Genomic DNA, 22,570 nt, shown 5'->3' with positions numbered 1-22,570 from the left:
CGCTAATCTAGAGCCTTTGGTAATTGCAGTTCTCCGGCCAGCATAAAGTAACAGCTATTGACATGAACCTGTTCCACCTGCTGTAAAGGCTGTTCTTGTCCTAACTTCAGTTCGTGTCTTAATTCAACTTCCAGAAATTCGGTTTGTTATGAACAGGCCTACCCTAAGCTACTGGAGGGCAATCCCAGAGCTTTACCACAACGCTGGTAACTTTGGACTAGTTTCGTGTTCATTCTACCGAAAGAAAAGGTTATTTTAGGGCTGGTGCTATTGCGTAAGATGGAAAAAGAGTATTGTAAAAGGAACATGAAACAGCTTCAAGGTAGAGGACTAGATGAAGAAAGACAGATAATTTATCAAACTATGGTCCTCTAAGATGTACTTGTCTAAGGATGTTTGACTTGCACCAGGGAGGGGGAAGTTTTCAGTGCCCATAGCGTAACAGCCTCATACAAGAATTTCAGGTTTGACTTTGAAATTTAATCGCTTCTGTTGTGTAAGAACAAGATAGAGGTACTTGATAAAGGAGTTAAAAAAATCCAGGGTGCCTGTCCAGACTTAACACTCCTGTTATAGATCTTCCATTAAAAACCTGAATACAAACTTAACCTCTCAACATCCCTGTTCATTCAGTTTGACATCAACTGTAAGAACAGGTCAGAGTAGGCCAGAAAACTCATTAACACTTCCTAAACAACATCAGTGAACCATAACAGAAGTCCAACATGCAGATGAAGGATGGTGCCCTGTTTGCCAGCATATGGAGCAATTCATTGGCAGTGTGAAGAAATCAGTTCTGCCCAGCCACGCAGGCGTCACAGTTAGGGCTTCCTTGCACTTCTGGAGTTGGAGTGTGAAGAGCCAGCAGCTTTTCAATAAGAAGGGTAGTACTTAACCGAAGCACCCCACCAGTTCTAAGAAAGTCACTCAAGGGCTGGGAAAAGGCCTCTGCTTTCCACTGGCACTTTCCAGTTCTGTATCTCTGTCCTCAGCTTCTGTAACAGCAACTTGTGGGTCTTCTGTGACATCAGCCAGGCCCTGAGCAATTGGGGTATTAAACTCCTCCTCTTCTGGGTAACTAGGAGAGAGCTCTGTTAAATGAAAAACAAGGTGGCCCACAGTGAGAAAGCACTGGTGCTGTGCGCTTAATGACTGCAGTTTCTGTCACTTGAATCACGGCTCCTGACTCAGGAGCTCAGCTGCCTAAGCTTACTGGCTTAACACTTCAGTCAGAATTCTTACCGTTGTGTTGCGACTGGCTGTTGCACTGCATCTTTGCTTGCCTACGTTCCAAGGCCAGCTGCCTGTTCCTCTTGATCCGCTGTTGTTGCTCTTCTGTGAGAGTTGTACCAGGCAGAGTATCCAATTCTACGTTCCCAGAGCACGGATACACTTCCTCATTGGCTGTATCCAGTCCATTGCTTTCACCTCCACCATCTGGATAAAGATTGAAGAAGTAAAAGGGTGAGGAGGGGCAGAAAGCAGCATTTTGAACATGGAGAGGATTCTGCTGCTCAATATCTGTCAAAGAGTTTTAAATAATTTCTGATTATGTTCTACATTTTAAAATCATTATGAAAGCTGAAGATCATTCCGTGATTTAGTTTTAACTTGCAATCACCTGTCTAGGTCCCTATTCCTGATACTCAAAATAGGAAACAAATCAGAAGAACCCAGACACACTTCAGTAATAAATACCCAAGTTTAAGGGAAGTACAGCTCTGGGTACTAAGTTAGCAATTGTAAGCCGTGCTTGACGGTTGAAGGGACAGTAAGTTCAAGCTGTTCTTACCAAAAGCCCAGATACTTTTCTTCCCATCCCTTTGGAAAGTAGGAGTAGTTCCAGGAATCAGTCAGATTCAACACAGACACTAAATAGTTTCAAGTTCGCTGTGCTACTGTTACAGAATATTTACTCATTTGCTACATGCAAAATGGAGGCAGTCCAATTCTGTCACAGAACTTCACCCACGAACAGAGAAGGCAGAGCACTCTTTTGAAAGAGTGCCTGAGGCCAAGTAAGCTTGTGCCTCCGCAGTACTCGAAGCCTATGAACAGAGAAGGTACTTGACAAGGGGTTTTTTTAATACTATACCCTAGACTGAGTTTTTATTTCAAAATGCAAGACACCCACTCAGGTTTGTCAACTGAGGACTGATGGCTGTAGCAGTACACTGGCTAACATGGTTTAAGACCTCACCAGCACTGCACTGAAATACAGATGTATGGAACCATCGCACAGAAAATCTGATAACTCTACAGACACTGTCGGCAGGAACCATTTACTTCACTGTTTGTGGCTGCTTATGGCTGCATTCCATTTCCAGCAAATGCAGTCAACAGCAAAGACAGCCACATGGCATTAACCACCCCCACGGTTTTACCCACAAGTAGGGCAAGGCTGTAGCATTGGGTAACTCATTCCCCAGGTGTGAACACAAACTAGACAAATGGGTAGATAATTGTCTCAAGAGCAATCAGCTTTTACTTATTAGAGTAAAAGCAAAAAACCCTGCAACAGACCTTAGGAAGGGCTACAAAATTCTCTCATTTCTGCTAATGAAGTTTCTTTCAAACAACTAGGTGAACTCTGCTCCCTCTTTCTAAAAAAAGCCTGTTTGTTTCTGAGTTATCTAAAAAAACATCATCTGAGTAGAAGAGACTCCTGAATTATTTACTTGTTAAGTGGATAGATTTTGGTATCAGAAGAAAGAACACTCAACAATAGGCACACAACAAGACTGACACACGCACCAGTGCCCACAGGTATTAGTGAGTACTTTCCCTATAGAAGGCTCAACATCCTGACTTCACCATAAGAACTGGTAGTAGAAAGACAAAGATTTTTTTTTTCCAAAAACATTGCTAACACCACCAGTGGTAATACCCACTTTTCATTTCCTTCCTCTATGCCATGCACTTCATGCACATACAGAAAGCACTTCAGTCTGAGAACCAGTTCAGTTTTGTAGATCTGAGTCTCACAGAAACTTGTTTGTTTTTTCTCCCCTCCCCAGAAGCCTGGTTTTAAAATAGAGGACCACTCAACAATTTCTTCTAAAACATAAAAATGTATCATGGGCATTGATTTCTAGTTGGTAAGAGGGGAAGAAAAATTTTTAAACCACTGAACTAACAGTGTAACAAGCATACCTTCATTACCTGTGAAGTCTTCAGATAAAATAGGAAGATCACGTCTAATCCGTTTTAGGCAGGTCTGCAAAACAAGTGAAATTAGTATTTCACCTGTGACAAAATCTTTCACGTTACGTTGGTATGTTTTTAATAGTACTTGCATTTCTCTTTACATTTTATTACTCTAAAATAATATTCCCTTCATTATGTGTCTGACCCTCAACTTGAATTGAATGCTGTGGTTTGTTTTCCTAGCCTTTAATCTGTCCCTTAGCCAAACGAAGCAGCATTCTTCCTAAGTCTTCTTTTGCAGATTCAAATGTAAAAAGAGTTCCAGAACTCTTCAGCAAATCACTTTGGTAAAGATGCCCTGTAAAAGTTGAAGCAGATTCTCTGAAACATTAAATAAAGGCTATATCTAAATGCCAGATGCCTTAAATACTTCAAATACTGGAAATAACTTTTTAGAACGAGATAAATTAATTTAAATAACATTATACACCTAAGCAGCATGTATAACTTACATCTTTTGCTGTATAATTGTTCTAAACCTGTTCCTTACGCTACTGCACATTGCATGAAGACAAACTGACAGGAACAATACATGCCTGAACTTCCTTTTTGCTTCCCAGAGACTCCACTTTGTCAATAAAATCATCAAATTGCAGTCTTGGAAATAATCTATGAGCCCAATGTTCCATATGTCGTATAAGTGTCTTCAAGTCCTCTGCCTTAAACATAAAACAAGATATCCAGCTGTTAGAAGTTAAGTCAGCAGACTGCAGAAGTAAACATGATAGTAATGTTTCTAAAAAGATTAAGCACCTGCAGCTTGAAAGTCTCTTGAAAATGTAAGTAATATCAATGCTTGGGTAATCATTCCTCCCATAATGAAGTTTGTGACTGCAATTTCAAGCTATGAGAAAAACAGTGATAAGAGCTCAGGGAAAGCATTTGCATATATTGTGAAACACTTGATAGCTTCTGAAAAGTTGCCCGTCAGCAACTTAGGTGTGATCTCAGTCTAAAGAAGTAATATTTATGGGGCACAGCTGGTATTTATTTTGATATTTAGAACACACAGAAAGACATACACCAAAATAACCTTATCTGATAAAGATTTTTGCTCAGATTAAAAGTATTATCCAGCTTCTCTGTGCCTGCAGTTGTAAGAAGAAATTTTATACCGTAGGTGTTCTCTGTAAACCAGAGATACACTGGCATTCTTGCAAGTGTGCCAGCAAATGTCTGTATGTATGCTAAGCACATCCAAGACAATAAAGCAGTTTGTAGAGAACATACTGCTACGTCATACACTTTTAATATCAAAAACTTTGGGATGCAAGTGTCACAACAGCCAGGAGACTGTCACTTACAGAGGGAATTAATCATGAAACAAAAAGGTAAGACATTCCAGATATATTAACAAGTCTTATAAAGCTGTTCCAGTTCCCAAAATCTCTTTCTATGGACAAAGCACAAAGTCAGAGACATGGTATTCTAGCTTTGAAGGAGAGGCAAAAAGCTTTGATATCAAAACATTTCTTTTGTTAAGTAGTCTTGTATGTTTTTTTTAAGCTTCTAACTAAAAATCCCAGCAGGGTACATACAAATACTGTTAGTAAGCCCCCTTGCACATAACTGGCTAACCAGAGATTGATATCAATCCTCCCCACAGAGAGGCAATAAATCTATCAATTTAAACTAATCTTCCAGAAAATAACTGAAAAGTTCATTATGTCTTACCTCATGCCCCTTACCCTTGAACTTTACGTTGTCAAACATGTGTCTTAAGGCAGGAAGTCCTCTTTCTGAAACTAACCTGTAACAGGTGAAGTTATTTGAAAACCAACCTTCTTTTGTTGTAAAAACAAACAAAAAAATCCACATTCCCTTACGTTGTCTAAAGCTACAGAGCTCTATTTGAGAGAGATGCAGAATTAGAAGCCATTAAGAAAACAAAGGAAATACAATGAAGACTGCTGTAAGACGACACGTTTTTCAAAATTCATAATACCTATACTTCTAGTCCAAGCTGCTTTTTGATTTTGGGTACATGGCAAGAAAATGGAACGGTCAGTTCTAGCATCCATATTGCCCAAATAAAGCTTGTTAGACACATGATCAAAGCATCCACCTGTGGTATCACTGAATAACTTCATCAGTATCTTTAAAATTAAAGAAATTGGAAGCTCAGACATTTTCCATCGCTAAGAAGGAACTTAGAGCAGTTTTGGTGATAAAAGCAAAGAAAATACTGAAATCCTTTACACAGAGTTTACCTAGCTTGTAAGTAAGATGAGTGTTAAGCATACTTTAACATTTACAGCCACTGTTTAACTGAGAATTTATTTTGAAACACACTTGAAATAAATTAAAGAAAACCGCATTACTACGCTGGAAGAGTCCTATGCATGAATAATTAATATCTATTAACAAAATTATTAGTCATGTACTAAGTCCCAAGGAGACTTCAAGAAAGTTAAGACTAACAATAGCATTATAGAGGTAAGCAACAAATAAAAGGTTGAGATACAGCACACAAGCACTTTCATCTCTAAACTCCTTGATATTTGACTTGGCTATGACCAAGCAGATATCGCTGTAACTTTCGTTATTATGCCACAGACATATACCAAATTCAAAGAAACATTATGCAACAATACCTGTGAGCATCTAATTTAGGTATTGATCTTTTAACTGCTTTCCGTGTAGCTACAGAAGAATCCTTCGTCTGTGACTGCTGGTTTCCATCTGGTTCTAACAAAGAAAATAACATACTGTAAGTACACAGCACAAATAGCATCAACTGGAATTACATTACATAAAATTTAAGTTTCTACCCTATTTGAAGGGCAAGTCACAAGCATTTGAGTGCAATATTTCATCTACCTTCTCATGCAAGTCTGGTAAGAAAATAGATATCTTACTATTCTGAATAAACTTTTCTTGCAAAGGAAAACTTTTCTCTTTCAGCCAACCTAATTTTAGAACTTTTATACTTTATTTCTGGTGAAAAGTGTACCAAGAGTAGATTCTGCCAATTCTAAAAGTTGGAAAAAAAAAAAATCAAAACATCAGTAAACATAAATAATCTTTCCCAAAGTTTCCACTGAAATCTGAGAGAGCCAAAACTCTAGTACAGCCTTCAAAAACAGAGTAAAGACGTTATGTAGGCACCTGATTGTGTTCATTTTAAGAACCAAAGTTAATGTTTTTTTGATTAGAGCTAGCTTGACTGCAACAGACAAGGTACCGCTGTCCATCACATCTCGGAATGAATAAGTATTTATTACACTGATTTCTTGTTTAACATTTTTATACTCTGAGCATCAGGAGCTCATGAGTTAGAACTTTTCATACATCAAAGAATTGTAGCCATCCAAAACTGATCCTTTCTAGTGAAAGGAAAACACATACTTAACGTTACTTTTACTCATAATTGACTATAAATAACAGCAAAAATAAAGCCTTTATACTTTCTATTAGCTTATTCAGTCCACTGGATTGCACTAAGATCTTCTCAAACGCAAATAATTTGTTTTACTGTCCTGAAGTGCCTTGGATGTTTTCCAGGTCAGACGTTCTACAAAAACTACCCAATTCCAGCAGGAATGCTACACTCGACATTCTCGCGCGTGTGTTCGCTTCCACGGAACATGCAAAAATGAACTTTTCCCACAAGTACGAATCCACAGAATCAAGAACAGCTTCAATTTGAATTGACTGCTTTTTTTTAAAGCCATACAAGACTATTTCTATGCAGCAAGCTCCAGCACAATCCCCGTTTCAGCCCCAGCACCCTCCTACCTCCGCCAGCCTCAGCCCAGTCAGCCCCGGCCGCCCCCGGGGAGGCAGGGGGCGGGAGGGGCGGGAACCTTTCGTCTTCTGTGTTCTCGTAGTCGGGGAGATCGAACAGGTTGTTCTCCAAGGGGTCGATCATGGCCAAAAACGAAAGGTTTTGGTCTCCTCCCGCAGGAACCACCACAGCGTTTGAAAAGAGGAGCAACGCGCCTCAGTGCCTCAGCGCGCTCCCGCTGAGGGGAGGCACCGCGAGAGCCGCCGATCTCGCGAGACCCCAGTGCTGAGGTGAGCGGCCGCGGGGCAGGGCGCATGCGCGGAGGCTGGAGCGCTGCTTTTGGCGCCAAAAGGCTGAGGGGAAAGGGAGGGGTGGAGCGGGGCAAAATGAGTTATAAAGATACATATGCATATAGAGAGAGAGTTATAAAGTTACATGTATATATAAATACATATATCCTGCATATATAAAGTTATTTATAGCTTTGGGAGCTATGCTGCATACGCCCGGCACCGAAATAAACCACATACCTGCTTTATAACTCATTTTGCTTTTGAGTTGTAGAGTTCTTCCACGAATCACTAAAGGGAACGGCCTCAAGTTGTGCCAGGGGAGGTTCAGGTTGGAAATGAGGAGACATTTCTGCTCAGAAAGAGCAGTCAGGTGTTGGGATGGGTTGCCCAGGGAGGTGGTGGAGTCACCGTCCCTGGGGGTGTTCAAGGAAAGGTTGGACGTGGTGCTTGGGGACATGGTTCAGTGGGTCACATTGGTGGTATGATGATGGGTGGACCTGACGATCTTAGAGGGCTTTTCCAGCCTTAAAAGTTCTGTGATTCTATGGCCTGGGGGGCTGAGGTCCTGCTGGCCTCATGGAGCAGAAAGAGCAAAGTCAGCGACAGTGCCTTAAGGGAACTGGGTTTCTCTGGTACCTCTCCAAGTTTGATGTAGGTAATGTACCTGTTAATTTAATGTATTCCATCTAACACAGTAAAATCAATTACATGCGCTTTAAATTGAAAGCATAAATGTATTACCCTTTAGTCAATATGATTTTAACTGTGTTTAAAAGATGTATTTCCAAATGCAGGAGCATCTTTTATAGTCAGGAGTACACATAATAACAGTGAACACGCTGATGGGTTTATTGGCATTCAATCAATTTTTCTGAACTTTTTAGATATGACCACTTTTCCTCAACTGTGGCACACAAAGTATGAAAAATACACACAAAGATAACTCTAGTTCTTATAGATCATGAGCTGCTAATTTCCATCCCAAACACTGTAAAGATGTAATAAAATTACTGAAAATCCAATTTCTATATAGAGAGCTCTTTATATTGGAATTAATAGTCCCTCTATATTAAAACTGTTTATCAGCAAAGGAATCAGGTTTTGCATGTAGCCTGAATATCAAACTTACAACTATTAGTGTGACGCATCTTTTCACTTCAATTTTCTCCTTAGTATTTAATGCTATTTTTTATTATTATTTTTATTTTTTTTATGTAAAATAACTGTGTTTTAAATTCTTAGGTAATGGCAACTGAACTTGCTAGAGCTAACAATTTCACCATGTCAGCTGGTCGATATGAGCAGAGCTTTGTCCTGTGACAGGTGTTTTGTCTTAGCCAGAACAGGTAGGTACTGAATATTAAAAAGTGCTTTGAGAAGTATAAAAAAATACTATCCAAGAGTTAAAGTGGAAGATCATTTACGATCTCTGTAGAGGAGTATCGTGTTATAAAACCTGTCATATTTATGCATCTGATTAATCAATATTTTTGAAGAGTGTTTAATTGGAGATTGGATTTGATGCCCTAGGTGGTTCCTTCTCCTCCTATGTTCCTAATTAAATGAAAAGCATATGTCAGCAGGCATTGATTATTGTTTTTCCCCCCCCAGGAAATGAATAAGCAGACACATGCTGATAAAATAATAAGCCAGAGGAGATAGGAGGAAAAAAAAAAAAAAAAAAAAAAAAGAAAGAAAACCTTGCCTCAATTCTAGAAAATACTTCTGGTTTCTAGTTGAAGTGAAACAGAAGCATTGCTTGTTTGTTTTTTATCGAATAGTGTTATTTCATTAGAGAAAGTGCTGAAAATTAGGATTTTTTTTTAGTTTTAAACGTCTCATTTCCTGTTTTATGTTACACATGATATATGGCAGAGAAAATCTATAAAATGGATGATTGGCTACTTCTGCGTTTGGAGGGTTTTATATTGGCAAAGCTGTTCATGCAATAAAAGTGCTCTGGATCCAGTGAGCCCTTGGCAAAGGAGGATGTATTGGTACCAGGGTAGCTGTGTGGTGGATCAGACCTCACAGATGTAGAAATGATCAGGTATTTGTGGGTTATAACTTGTTTATAACCTAAGATTTATATTATGCAGTCATCTTAAATGTTAATTTTTAAGCCGTTGGTACACTGCTCAACATTTCAGATAGTGTTCCAATCCAAAGTGTTTTTTTTCAATCTCTGCTTCTTGAGGAATATAAGATGTGCAAGAAAGACTGTGATCTCTGGCTGATTAAAAGAAGGTATGTCTGTCAGCTGCCTTCTAATCATTTCTGATCCTGTAGACCAATTTAATTAGAATTTGAATCAGGCTTCTTAAATTCCATTGCTTTTGGGACTAATTATTTCCTTAAATTGCTCTGTTAGCCACTAAATAAATTACGAAGTATTAAATCTTTCAAATAAAAATTTGCATGCATCTGTTCTGTCATTAAAATATGCATCCTTTTGTGGCGATCAAGTTTTAAAAATAGGGGTAATTCAGTAGTGCAATTAATGTATCTTATAGTCACATTTTCTTTTTCATGCAAGAAACTAGACAAAATCTGGTATGCTAGTTCCATGACGGAAAAAAGTAGTAATGAAGAGAAGCTCCTCTGATGCATTTCTGTTCACAGGGACATATTTCAGTTCTATTTATTTCCAGTGGTGCTAGAATCAATAAATCAGAATGTCTGCCTGTTCAGAAGTCATTCACAGAGATTACACCACCTTATATTTTTTCTTTATCTTTTCCTGTGGGATCCACCTCCAGAAGCACCTGTTCAGTGAGCAAAATGCAGTTCCTCCCACCGAGAACGTTTGAATTCCCAAAACGTGTTTTGGTTTGGGCTGGAAAATATGCTTGTTTTTTGGTTGCAAATCTACTGAAATTAAAACTGTTTGTTTTACAGAAGTTCAAACCAATCTATAACAATTTTGAAACATTTCAAATATGCTCTGTAATCATATACAGGAAAATTGGTCATTCCACAGGAGTGCCTGCGGAAGACAACGATGGCAAGAGCAATCACAGAAATGGTTCCTGCAGAACCACTACACAGAAACGGTTCTGTATGGCATCAGTACAGAGACCCACGTCTTTATTTCTGTATTCAGTCAATTCAAAAATCCCCTTGTTTTGTCTTTAGGTCAAAGGGCCTTTAAAACGGGTGTGTGAATTCAGTAATTTCTCCAAGATTCCACGGGACTACGTTTGCAATGCAAGTGTAACGTGCTCCAGAGGAGGGAGCTGTCTCTTAGTGTTTGGAATCTGATGGAGGGACCATGTCTGTGACTAGCAGAGCTGTGAAAATAATAATTCAATCTTTTCTATTTAAAAAATGCGCAAGAAGTTGCAAACAATACAGCATCTTTGTGTAATATATAATGTACCTTGTTCATAATTTCAGTTTCCAAAAAAGCATTAATGACTGCTTTGATTATTTTACTTTTGAAAATGATAGAACATTAAAATGTGGAATTGACAGTTCTTCATACAAAGCATTTCCAATGTAAGTTTTGTTATGGAATTCACTCTCACTGCAGTCAGCTAGAGTGATCTATGATGCCTGCTTCTTTCCTGCTATGCTTCAGAATTCCTCCATACTGAAACCTCTGTTTTCAGTAGGTATGTCAATCATTCATCTGTTGGTGTAGATTTTCAGCATGTAGTTTATGATGATGGAGAAAAAACAATTTTGTTACTGGGGGAAATAACAAACTACATGCAAATTCACAACATAGAACTAAAATTCTTCCTAGTTCAGTCCAAATATTTCTCTGCAGAGGAGGCTGGTGTTTCAAAGGAGTCCTTGCGTTTCCCCACACAGTTGTGTAAAGAGAGAAACAACCTCATCTACAGCTCAATTTCTTCATTAGAAAAAAAAATCTGATTTTAGCATAGAAAGACTTGATACTTCTGAGTTACTGTAAATAGTAGTCATTCAATTTTACTACAGTGTCTTAATGCTGTGGCAAAAAAAAAAAAAGGAAAATCATACATAATTAAACATTCTCAAGTAACTATATAAATCCTGTTTTAGTCTATAATCATTTCTGGTTGAATCAACTTATTGGAGTGTAAGACCTGTTAACGTTTTGAAGCAGTTATTAATTTAAGTGAGGTGTTTATATGCCTGCCTTGTATAGGAAAACGACTATAGCTTCAAAAGGCTTCTTCACTTGAGGCAAAAGAAACAAAACTGGCACAATGCCAGTTAGAGCAGTCAGCGCCAGGACTGCCAGAGGAACTGAGCTTTCACTCTGCCAAGTACCAAGCCGCTAACCACCGCCCTAGCACCGAGGTGCTCAGAACTTCTTCAGTTCTTGGTTCACAGCTCTGTGGGAGATTTTGTTTACCACTGAAGCAAACATCAGAATAACTGTAGTCTTTTCTTGTAGATCTGTCCCATTTGTTGATGGATTGGAGCACTGTACGGTACAGGCACTTACAGTAGCAGTTGCAAGAGTTTTGCAGCTGTGTCAGAAAGCAGAAGAAATCTGCAAGTGCTTCTTGATGCATAACTTCTCTGAGTACAGGCCTTAAAAGAGTTTTCATCTCATTTCTCTGGGATTCGGACAATGAGAAATTAATCTTCCAAAGAAGCACAAACTTTACCAAACCTGTCTACAGCATCTCAGCATCAGAGGCAAGGTTTTAAGATGACTGTATCCACACAAGTCAAATACGTGTAATTCCTCCGGAGTCCTATTAGCATACGAATGTCCTAGTTTTAAGCACCGCACATAAGGAATACCCAGCCAACTCTGTTGATCCAGATAGGTCCATAGGTGGTACACCAATGTTCCATTGTTTCCTTTTGAGATCTACAAATAAATGACCAGAATCTTTTTAAATTCTCCTTCTCAGGAAGAGAACTGGCATGGAGGGATCACTGATCATGACTGGAGAAAAGGGACTTCCATTACTGTTGAGCAAGTCTGCTTATGCCAGGTGAGATCACCGATGGACAGGAGCGAGGGTGCTCAGCTCTTACTGAAGGTAAGGCTCACTGCTGCCCTGTGAGCACATCCCAGGCTGTAAATGTGGTGCGTCAGGCCGAGCTGGGCTTTTCAGCCATTCAAGGTGTACCCACCACACCTGGCCCTCATGTTTGGAAGCAAGCTGATTTTAAAGCAAGGCAGCACTCAGCTTATATCCCCCACTCAGCTTATACCCCAAAGTGGAAGCTTTTTTTTAAGCGACAAAGTGGCTTTAGTTCTCTGGAATTTTAACCTCATATTTCTGTCGGTGTATTTCTCCCTGAAACAACCTGTATACAAGACACGCTGTTCCCTCCGTGGAGTAGGATTGTAGCCTTGTTCTTTGTTAGTTAGGACTTCTATGTTTAAAACTGTTAAAAAAATCAGTGGGTTCATAACATACAATGCCAATATGCAATGTTGTCTTTATTACTATTATTGTTTTATAAAGCATTCTGTCTCAGCCATATCTCACTTCTGTGTGCCAATATTTGATAGAGAGCTCCTGGAAAGTAACATTTTTGTTTTACCTTTAGGCTGCCTAAACTAATGCAATTACAAAAACCCCCAAACAGCGATGTGAGTCAGAACTTCACAGAAACGCACACAGAGAAAACCACGATCCCATTAAGCATGAAATGCCTGTGACCAAAGCTGATTATTCCTAACAGCTACGCAAAATAAAATTCCAGAGAAGCGAGAGTAACACCTTTGGCCTTGTGTTTTTGTACTCATTCTGCTCTTTATAACTCACTGTTCTCTGAGTGTAAGTTTCCTTTAAAATTTTTACTGCAGGCACTTAGTTTAGTAAAAAAAAAATAAATAAATTAGTAGCTGTGAGTAGCCCAAGGTGAGGTTTTGTTGTAGCTATAAATGCAGCAGTTCCCCTGTCTGGGTGCATTACGGAGGCAGATAAACAAACCAGCTGCACAAAACACGCCTTAGCACCGTGGTTTGCTCTGCGGGGAAGATGCTGGGGCTCGTTGCACAGAGCTGCTTCTCTTGGTTGCGGTGAGAGCTCTCTGAAGGGACAGAGCAGCACCAAACCCACAAAATTTTGGCCAAGCCCCGGAGCTGATGCGAGCCCGCTCCCCCCCCAGCCCCTCCCACCAAGTGAGGGCAGAGCGCTGTGAGGGCACAGCTCCGCGGCTTCACCCTCCGCCAGCGCGCATGCTCCTGCCTGGCCTCACCTTCCCGGGTGTGTGTGGGGGGGAGCGGCTCGCGCAGGCGCAGTGCGGAGGAAGGGCGCGGCCTCAGCACGGGCTCCGCGCGCCGCCGGCACCAGCTCGGGGCCGCTGCGCGGGGGGGGGGGGAGGAGGGACCGGGGGCGGCCGGAGCAGCGCCTCAGGCACCGGCACCGGGCAGCGGTTTGGGGCCGCCCGGGGGCCGCCATGCCGAAAAAAAAGCCGGGCCCGATCCAGCTGAACCCCGCGCCCGATGGCTCCGCCGTCAACGGGACCAGCGCCGCCGAGTGAGTCAGGCCCGGGGGGGGGGTTCGCTGAGGGGCCGTTATTGGGGGGGGTGCCCCTGAGGGGCGCCTCACGGGGTCAGCGGCTCCCGGAGGGTGGAGGGTGAGGGGGGGGGGACGAGGAAAGCGGGGGTAGTGTGGGGGGCGTCTGTCAGAGGGCTGGGTTATGTAATGATGGGGTGAGGGCCAGGTTCTGCTTTCCTAAGTAAAGTGGGTGCAGGGAGAAGTTGTGTTGGGAATCTTGAATTTGTAGGAAAAGTGATGGGATTTGTTTATCTGTCCCCTTCTTGACTTTAAGCTGATGTCAGTGAAGCTGTTTCTCCGTAACTAGTTTGTAATGCTAGAGAAATCCGTGAGTGCGCTGGGAGAAGCTGTGCTTGAGTTTTCCTGGCTCTAGTATCAGCATTATGCCTTACAAAATAAAGGAAGGTAAGTCGAGGCTAATCGTGGGCGTGCTTTTTTTAAAGCGTTGCTTACAAAGTAGCACTTGAGCACATGCACGGTAGTCAGGCTTCATATTGCGATGGCAGCACCGTGAGGTGTCACAAAAAGAGCTTCCTCAGGTTAGCAGGTCTGTGTTTACTGCTCTGTCTTTAGGTTAAGGTGATGGACTAGCTCCTAACGAAGGCGTGAAAAACAGATGCATGTTGGAAGAGCGCATTCCTTTCCCTGTATGGTTACTTCACTCTTCTTGGATACATAAGCAGAGCTCTGATGTACTTACGTACTGCACTGTCAGGATATGCAGTATAGGGCTGCACTGAGATGTACAAGTGTCAGGTTCCGAATTGTTCCGCATGTGGTGGTGTTGCCACGTTTTCAGGCAGGCTCAAACCTCAGAATATACTCGGTATCTCACAGCTGCTGCTGTGATGTTTCTAGCAAAGTCTTTTGATGACGAACTGAAGGGTGAGCTCTTAAAAACTGTCTTGTGGCAGGGATTCCTGATTGCATAATAGTCAGAACATAATCCTTAGGTACAGTTTTTGCTCTGGATCAATAGGGGGAAAGATGTTATTTTTTAATATTTGTCTGTATAATACTTTACAGTTGATTTTCTTCAAGGCAGCTGAAGATAAGCTTATACAGTTTTCAGGGATCCCTCCTGCATACTGGTCTTGTTTTATGGAATAAATCCGATATACCTATCGCTTATTGTGCCATCTAAAGTTAAGCACCAAATACACAGTATTTAATACAGTACTTATCTTAAACATTTCTTCACTTAAGAAACAGCGTTCATCTGAAATTGCTTAGATGTCTGATATTCATTTACTTCTTGGAAACTTACAGAGAGACCCATGGGAGTGTAGAGTCTTGCTTACACCAGTGAAGAGTCTTGCTGCATTTTCTGTTTTGGATTTTATTTGGTATATGAGACTTTTGGGATGTATAGACTTTTGCTCTTTGTTATATGTTAGTCCTATACCTGGCTTTTGCCAAGCATAGAGATGCGTAAAGATTTTTAAAAACAGCAGCTTAGAGAAGAAGTAAATCCAGTAACCTGTTGTCCCATAAACAGCCAGAATTAATTTGTGGGATGAGGGTGTATAAATCCTCATTGTGAAAGACTTTAAGTTGCAAAGCATAGTTGCATCAGAATATCAGAATTTGGAAACGGTTTTGGAATGAAGCTGAAAACAGGCTTTTTTTTTTTTCTTTCATCTGCAAGCTTTCTTTTTTTCTTTCCTGCTGTGTAGTTTTTCCTTCTGGTCAGTGCTTGAAACCAACTGTAGAGGTGTTTGTCAGTCTGTATACATGGTGAAGTGTTTCAAGTATGTTATGCAGCTGCAGACTACCATATTAACACTTTCTGAAGCTTTGTTCCTGACTTAATGGAGTTTTGGCTGTGTGAGTCTCCAGCTACTTATTTGCTTCCACCATACACAAACCTGTCACTTTGATGCAAATGATCCTGGCTGCTTCCCTGTTCTTTTTCAGAGAAGTGAACCTCTCAAGAGAGAATGAAAAGAGCTCGAATTATTTGGTTAAGTAACATGAAGACTGAGTGAGAGGTGATATGATTGCTCTCTGTAAATTCACGAAGGGAGTTTCTTAGGCTCAAAGGCAGTGCTAGCACAAAATCAAAAAGGTACTGTTTGGCTAGCAGTGGTCTTATGTTAGAAATTGGGAACTTTCTGGCTGTGGGTCAGAAGATTCTGCAACGTTCTGAACAGCCACTTACCCCTGCTAGCTTTCAAATATTGAAGCTTAATACTTCTGGGAATGGGTGCGTGTGGTACTTGGACTTTGTGGCAGAAAGGAGGGGGAAAATGCAAAACTAAAAGAAGAGGAGACTGGGTGGTTGAGGATGTCTTGCTTCCCATGCCTGTCTTGTCCTCTGTCTTCATCCTTATTTGGCCTTGGGATCAAATTGACTGGAGTGAGCAAATGCTTGTGGGGTGAAGGGTGGTGCGTTAAGAAGTGCACAGTGATCCTTGCTCGTGTTAATTATTTTTAAAAAATCCTGTCAGAGTGTTATAAAGGAGAAGTAGAGCACTTGCAATTTAAATATGTGCATGCGGCCCATTCAATTCAATTTCACGCTGTTTTTCTGTGACAACAGCTTTTGTTATTTGTAGCTTGTTATATGCAGTTATTACTTCTGTAATCTGTGCAGTGTATTTTGGTGCTCTCTGGTGCCTTCAAATCCCTAGCTGCTCAGTGGACAATAGAGAGCACGTATTACAAGATTTTTCTGTGCTGTGAACTTCACTTCTGTTTTTGACATTTCCTGCTGAGAAGTAGTTACCCAGAGCTGACCCCGTGCTGCTCTTCTTGAGCTACTTGTTGCTTTATATCATCGGAATGAGGCTGGGATGACGCTGGCCAGCTGCAGACTTAATTTCATTCTGGTACTTCTGGAACGGCACAGGTATGCACTTGCAATGATTTTGCAGAGAGAATGGGAGAAAAGTGAAAGAAACCTGAACGCAGTAAGAGGGATGCTCCTTCCCTTTTGACTGAAAGTGACAGGATAGTTCCCTGTCTTAGCAGCCAAAAGGAACAAGAACAAGATCTCCACTTTCTCTTCCTCTCAAACTTAGGTTTCCATCCTTTTGAATATCTGATAGTTGTTGCTCAATTTCTAGGTTTATTTAAATCCAAACCAGACATGCAATATTAAGTAGACGCTTTGCAAAGAGGCAGGAGGGTACGTTTGAAGTTTTTGTATTACAATAAGTATTTTGTTCACATGAGAACAAAGTTACTTCCATGTCATTTTTAATTACATCTTTACAAAAGCAGTTAAGCAGAAGGAAGGGTTGTATTTATAATGAGGGAGTTATTTTGATGTAAAATGCCAGTGAAAACAAACACAGCTAGTTTTCACCTTGCTTTAGGTACTCCAGTAAATGCCAGGTCAGGTAAGGGCTATGTGTATGGTGTTTACAAACCATTCCAAAACAGAACTTCCACTGTCTTGTCTTAGCAAGTATCAAAAATGCAAGTATCTAAATGTGGTCACCTTACCTGAAGTGCTGTTGACTGAGAAGGCACAAAATGCAGCAGTTCTATAGCTACAGCCTTGTAGTATAAACTTACTTAGAAATTGGCACATTTTTTATTCATCAAAACCTATCATTTATGAGTTAGGCTGTGCAGTGAGTTTTGAAGTGTCCCACTGACCTCAGGATATTGGATGAAAATCTGCCAGTTAAAATTCCCATGTCCAGAAGGATACATATAGGGGAAGAAAAAAAAAAAAGGTAATTCAAGATCTCAGGGCATGGATTTTATGTTTAATGAGAGGCTGCGACTACAGAATGTCTTGGCATGTAACGTAGGCTATTTAAAAAATGCTATTAGAAAAAGTGGAGTAAATAGTCGATACAACATCTTGTCATGGAATGCAACAATCAAATGAGCCACAAAATGAGACGGAGCCTTGTAATTAGTTTTTTAGTTCGTTTGTCTGTCATGGAAGAGATTACTGCTACAGTTAGGAGCGTGCATTAAAGTTTGTTGCAGCTTAAAACTTTTCACTTCAGAAGAGATGTTTTCTGATTGCTTTGCCTGTCTATCAGTTGCACGTACTGGCAGAACTGCTCTGAAGCCTCGCTTTGTTACTTATTGAGTAAATAAAGACTGATGCTCTCTCTGGTACTATCATTTGAACCTTCCAGAAGTGCCTGGGACTAAAAACTTCTTAAGATGGTGTCACTTTTGTGTTGTATAAGCATTCATATAGAAAAAGTGGTTGCAATTGAAGTCTGTTTTTTTCCCATCTGTTTAAAGAATTGCAAAATCCACAACTACTTATTTATTTTGGTAACAGCTGCTAGCTCCCAAATCAAGCCTAAGCCTCAGTCTCTGCTCCAGGAGGATGGTGCCAAGCAAGTGTCAGCTGTGATGAGGTATGATGTGAGGTGGAACGAGCAGAGCAGGACTCTGTTTTTGGTGACTGGCACTAAAGACAGTGCAAAAAAATGTGGAAGAAACACGTGAAAGGAAAAGTGGAACATGGAATTTGTCATCTTCTAGTGTGCTGTAAGGAAGTAAGTTTTTGAGAATATAAGAAGGTGCTGGCTACAGGTTTCTACCACCTCTTAGGGACTCTATTTCTTCACAGGACGTGTCTTAACAGAAAGTCCAAAGGCTTTCTAAACTGTTCTGAACCTAACTGTTGTCAGCAGTGCTTACGTGTGTTCTGTCTTAACTGCAGCATATCCTCATCTTAGAACTGTTCGAAGCAATGCGTAATTTCTTAGAAATTGACTGGCAAAATCCAGTCATAAACTATAATTCAGTTCTTAATGTGAGCTTTTTCTTGTCGCTTTCTGTTTATCCTGTTCAAATTGCATTAAGGAAGCCACCAAGTAGCTGGCATGACCTCTGAGTGCAGATGCCTGCATTTGATAGTCAAAGAGTAATTTGGGAATTACACAAAAGTGGCTTGAACTTCCATTTGTATTGACATTTCCAGAAGTTGCTTGCTTGTGATGTGTCTTGCAATTTTCATGTTTTTCAGCATCTTTCTCAAGGGAACTTCAGTTTGGGCTTCGTAGGAGTGGGTGGGGATGGGAGGTTGATTTTGTTTTTATTCACTTTTTGATGCTTGCATTGAAAACTGGAGTGGTGGGAGGTGAGCAGCAGGATCGGTGGGCTGCTCTCGAACAGACCTCGTTCCAGCAGAATCATCCTGCACAGAGTAAATCTTCTCTGGCTCACTTTTCTTGGATGTGAGTTTAGATGAAATGACGGGAAGGTTTTCGCCAAGTTGTTTGTTTTAATGCTTGCTGGATCACCGCTGCTTTTGTTATTTTGTTTTTCTTTTCCTTTGCTTTTAAAACCAAATAGCCTCTGATTAGAGGCAGCCCCTGGATGGAATTCCTTTGACTTCAGAGGATTTCTGTGTGTCGTGTTCTGGAAGATTAGGTCCTGAAATTTTATGACTGAGCTGGCAAGATTGCTGTCGCATTGCATGTGTACAGGGAATTACTGTGGACCTGTAAATATTTACAAGAAAATTCAAAAAGACAGTTAATACTGAAGTAAGAGTACTGAGTCTTGTTACACACACACACATGTAGACATAATGACTGTAATGGCAACTTATTTTAATTCTTATGATGTGGTCATTGTTCAGAAAGCATAAATCAGCTTATTAGAGTTAAATAAACCAGGCATAAAAATGTTTCATTCCAGTGGTATCACAGGTAAGGCAAGTGCTGGTGGTTAATATGGAGCCAGCAGTTTGTTTTTTTTTTTCCTTTTTCTGCCCTTTACAACAGCAGTTCTGCAGATGGAATTAGAAAGGTGTGATTTCACGATTGCACACATGCGAGATCCTGCTACTTCAGAACTTCTGTCCTCTTGCTCTGCCCACGTGTTCCTGAGGCTCCTTTTCTTGCACCAGCTCTTTCAGTGAGTCAGGCTTCTGTGCTGATTCAACCGAGAACTTACCCACCAAAGAATCCCAGATAAATTTTTGTGGGGCTGTCTGCTTGGGCTCATGTTAGCACTGATATAGCCCCATGGTGAACTTAATCAGGGAGATACTACAGCTGAAAATACGCAGTTTTTTTGGTGATCTTTGAAGTGCATCTGTTCTGAGTGGGGTTATTCAGGAATGAATGAATGGCTGGGGGCAGAGTCTGTGCCAAGAGCCCAAGGTTTTGCAGGATTATGAGACAGCATACCTGGAGCCTGAGATACTACAGAGAAATGCAGAGATTCAGTAATTACAACAGTTTCAGAGTAGCACATCTTTTAATTGAATAGTCTTAGATCTTTGTCTCGAGAGGACCAGATTACCTTCGAGATCTTCCAGTATTACTTAATAGTCAAAGAAGGCTTTTTCATTTAAAAAATAATAAAAGAAGGGGACTAGGCAAGCCCCATATGCAGCTGAATTCTTAGTTTGGCATAACAGCAGCGCTGCTGTTGTTAATCTGGGTAAAGAGTCTTTGCTTAAGTGCTAGCTGGGGGAAAAAAAAGCCTTAAATTGTGGGAAATTTACAGGAGGTGGGAAATACATCAGCAAGCAATTTGAGTGCATACCCACTAAATACTTCAGTGTACACGGGAGAAGGATTCTGAAATGAACTGGGGAAGGAATTGTCTGTTATGTGCAGTAAACCTAGGTGGCCCCTTTAAATTATTAAATTTTCCAGTACAAAAGCTCCCCCATCCTCCTCCCTGTGTTACCCTTTTTACAGCTGCTCTGGAAGCTGCATTTGTTCTCTCATCACTGCCCTGGGGACTGCCTGGGATTTAGCAGTTTATGGATTCCACTGCCAAAGCACAAAATCGTCTCTCCAAGGAAGCGATGGTAGTTGGTAACATCAGTTTCTGGGTTGCTGAATTTTTGGGGAGGGCATTCCGTCTTCCCACGTTCCTCCTTTGTAAGGAAGCAATGGAATCTTGCTTCTGAAGGCTTGCTGATACTGTTAGGAATTGGCAAGCAGATGATTTCTGGTTTGATGTGCATTCAATATTACTTACTCAGGCAATCTTTTATTCTTTGGAATGAGTGTGTGAGCCTTTCTGCCAGTCATTGCCCACAGCAACTGAGCAAACGGGCAAGGCTAACTCCCTGCTCACCATCCCTTTGCAAACATCTGCTGTTCAGCCATTGACCTGAGTCTTGTCTGAACAAGAGGAGAGTGAATTCCAGCAAACTTCTGCCTCCTGACAGCTGAGGACGTTCTCTCTCGCCTGGGTTCGTTGCCTCACAGGCATCCAGCAGGAGGAAGTGAACAGTGGTGTCTGTCGCTGCGTGACACATACAAAAGAAATAAGAATGGAAGCAAGATTGTTTTACTTCATTCTGAGAGCTAGAACAGAGATGTTCCAGCATTGCCAGTTTGCGTGCTTCCTTGTATGACCAAGTATCTTCCTAAAAACCAGCTTGAAGGTTTCTAAAACAAACTTAAAACTTCCTGGTAACTCATCCTTCCTTCAATGTGTTGTTTTTTTTTTGTGTTCACAACTCAGCATTATTCTCTGCTTTTCTAAACTTTTTTCAGTGTGGCAGGAAGATGAGTCAACAGCTTCAATGCAGAAATCTAGCAATCAGAGAATGCGTTTTTCTGGGGAGGGGGAGAAATTCTGTTCTTAAATGTGGAGATACTCAGCTGAGATGTTTGGGGTGTGTGTGTGTAAATATGTATTGTTAAAGCCTGTACATAAAAAGTCAAAATGATTAATTTCTTTTACTAAATGGCTCTGTTGGTAAATGTCCTGTGTTGTGCAATCGTTCTATTGCAAATTTGGGCAAAGATCACAGCATCACAGGGTGGTTTGGGTTGGAAGGACCATAAAGCCCTCCCAGTTCCTCTCTGTTCGTGGACAGGGACACCTCCCTCTAGACCAGGTTGCTCAAAACCCCATCCAACCTGCCCTGGATAGATACAAGCCTTCTGTTTGTGGTTTTCTCTGGATCCCAGCTGTGGCTCTCTGTATGCACTTACCTGAGTGTCCAGGCAGTGCTCTTTGCCTGTCCCTGATGTCTCAGCTGCAGCTTTTGACAGTTTCTGTTCTGGACTTCCTGCTCGGCTCTTGCACTTGAAGCTGCTCAGTTCTAACCTTGGCCTTTACAGGCCCTATAAACAGATAATGTAACTTCATCTTTTTATTATAGTGTTTCCCTGAAGCCGTGCCCTTACCACAGAAGGAAGTTGTGAAGATATGGATTTCGTGGCTGTTGCCCATATTTATCCCTTTTTATCATTAAATTCAATTTGGAGTTCAGAGAGTTAAAACAGTTGAAAACCAGGGATTGTTTAAATCCACATGTATTGGCTGACTAGACTTCTGTAAGATCTTTGTGCTCTGTGTTGTGTTTTGAATGCCCGACAAGTAAGCTGGGCTCCGTGAGGTTGTCCCATGGTGTTGCAGACCCAGTGGTGCCTGGGGAAATGGGCGGCAGGAGCACCAGTGTTTGGGAGAGGAGCATCCAGGACTTGGATTTCCAGTTCTGGAGACTCAGTTTTTAGGATTTGCAGGCTTTATATGTAACAAACTATGGATGTACTACTGCAGCAAGCGTTGAGGAAGCCTAGTAACTGAGCAAAGCACTGTTTGTGTAGCTTAGCCACAGCATTAAATATGTGAAAGGGGCGCCTGGGCCTTGCTGGCAGCTGCTGCCACGTGGGACAAAGGGCTGTAAACCAAAGCGGAGGCTGGGAACAGCTGCAGAAGAAGCTGGGAGGAAAAGGCACCCAGGGCAGGAAGCTGATGGCTGTCCCTTGGTGCTGCCATCCACTTGTGGCTTTTTTTTTTTCCTTTGCTGAACTCAGTCTTCAATTCAAACATTATTTGGGAATAAAAAACTGTGCAAAGTTTAATGGCACGCTGGTTGGGCTAAAGCAAAGGAGGAAAGAATTCTCAAGCAAATATTCCTGCCTAACAGATCAGCCTACAAGGAGTTATTTATGTTGTGTCGTTTGTTGGATGTTTGA

The 22,570-nt window shown here is 41.1% G+C and overlaps 2 protein-coding genes and 2 long non-coding RNA genes across 9 annotated transcripts in view; 3 read left to right on the top strand and 1 right to left on the bottom strand.

Moving 5' to 3' along the window:
• Positions 1-458: 458 nt before the first annotated feature.
• Positions 459-7,302, bottom strand: TIPIN (TIMELESS interacting protein). Of its 4 annotated transcripts, none has more exons than XM_084532740.1 (7): positions 6,946-7,302; positions 5,802-5,895; positions 4,882-4,957; positions 3,744-3,866; positions 3,154-3,217; positions 1,243-1,437; positions 459-1,091 (listed from the first exon to the last, which is right to left on the bottom strand). In XM_084532740.1, exons 1-7 carry the CDS (start codon positions 7,076-7,078, stop codon positions 928-930), a joined length of 849 nt encoding a protein of 282 aa, XP_084388866.1. In that variant the 5' UTR covers positions 7,079-7,302; the 3' UTR covers positions 459-927. The 4 variants fall into 4 exon arrangements, with proteins under 4 accessions (XP_084388866.1, XP_084388868.1, XP_084388869.1 ...); XM_084532742.1 differs by having other exon boundaries at positions 3,163-3,217; positions 6,946-7,254; XM_084532743.1 differs by having other exon boundaries at positions 3,163-3,217; positions 5,802-5,889; positions 6,946-7,202.
• Positions 7,303-7,681: 379 nt separating this feature from the next.
• On the top strand, positions 7,682-12,656 carry LOC311442961. Its single transcript, XR_014696984.1, has 3 exons — positions 7,682-7,882; positions 8,470-8,573; positions 12,084-12,656. It is a non-coding gene; the product is annotated as an uncharacterized lncRNA (long non-coding RNA).
• Positions 12,657-13,509: 853 nt separating this feature from the next.
• Positions 13,510-22,570, top strand: part of MAP2K1 (mitogen-activated protein kinase kinase 1) — a 36,610-nt gene continuing 27,549 nt past the window's right edge. The window contains exon 1 of the mRNA XM_084532736.1: positions 13,510-13,667. Coding sequence (XP_084388862.1) covers positions 13,588-13,667 — 80 coding nt within the window. The 5' untranslated portion in view covers positions 13,510-13,587. The remainder of the gene's footprint in view (positions 13,668-22,570) is intronic.
• Positions 13,897-22,267, top strand: LOC311442960. Of its 3 annotated transcripts, none has more exons than XR_014696982.1 (5): positions 13,897-14,093; positions 15,606-15,756; positions 16,410-16,539; positions 17,944-18,163; positions 19,400-19,989. It is a non-coding gene; the product is annotated as an uncharacterized lncRNA (long non-coding RNA). The 3 variants fall into 3 exon arrangements; XR_014696981.1 differs by lacking the exon at positions 13,897-14,093 and adding an exon at positions 20,327-22,267 and having other exon boundaries at positions 15,427-15,756; positions 19,400-19,532; XR_014696983.1 differs by lacking the exon at positions 13,897-14,093 and having other exon boundaries at positions 15,427-15,756.

Source organism: Aythya ferina, assembly GCF_964211825.1.
Source record: "Aythya ferina genome assembly, chromosome: 11".
NCBI lineage: Eukaryota > Metazoa > Chordata > Aves > Anseriformes > Anatidae > Aythya > Aythya ferina.
The sequence above is the reverse complement of the archived record's forward strand: the minus strand, read 5'-3'. Positions and strand labels throughout refer to the sequence as shown.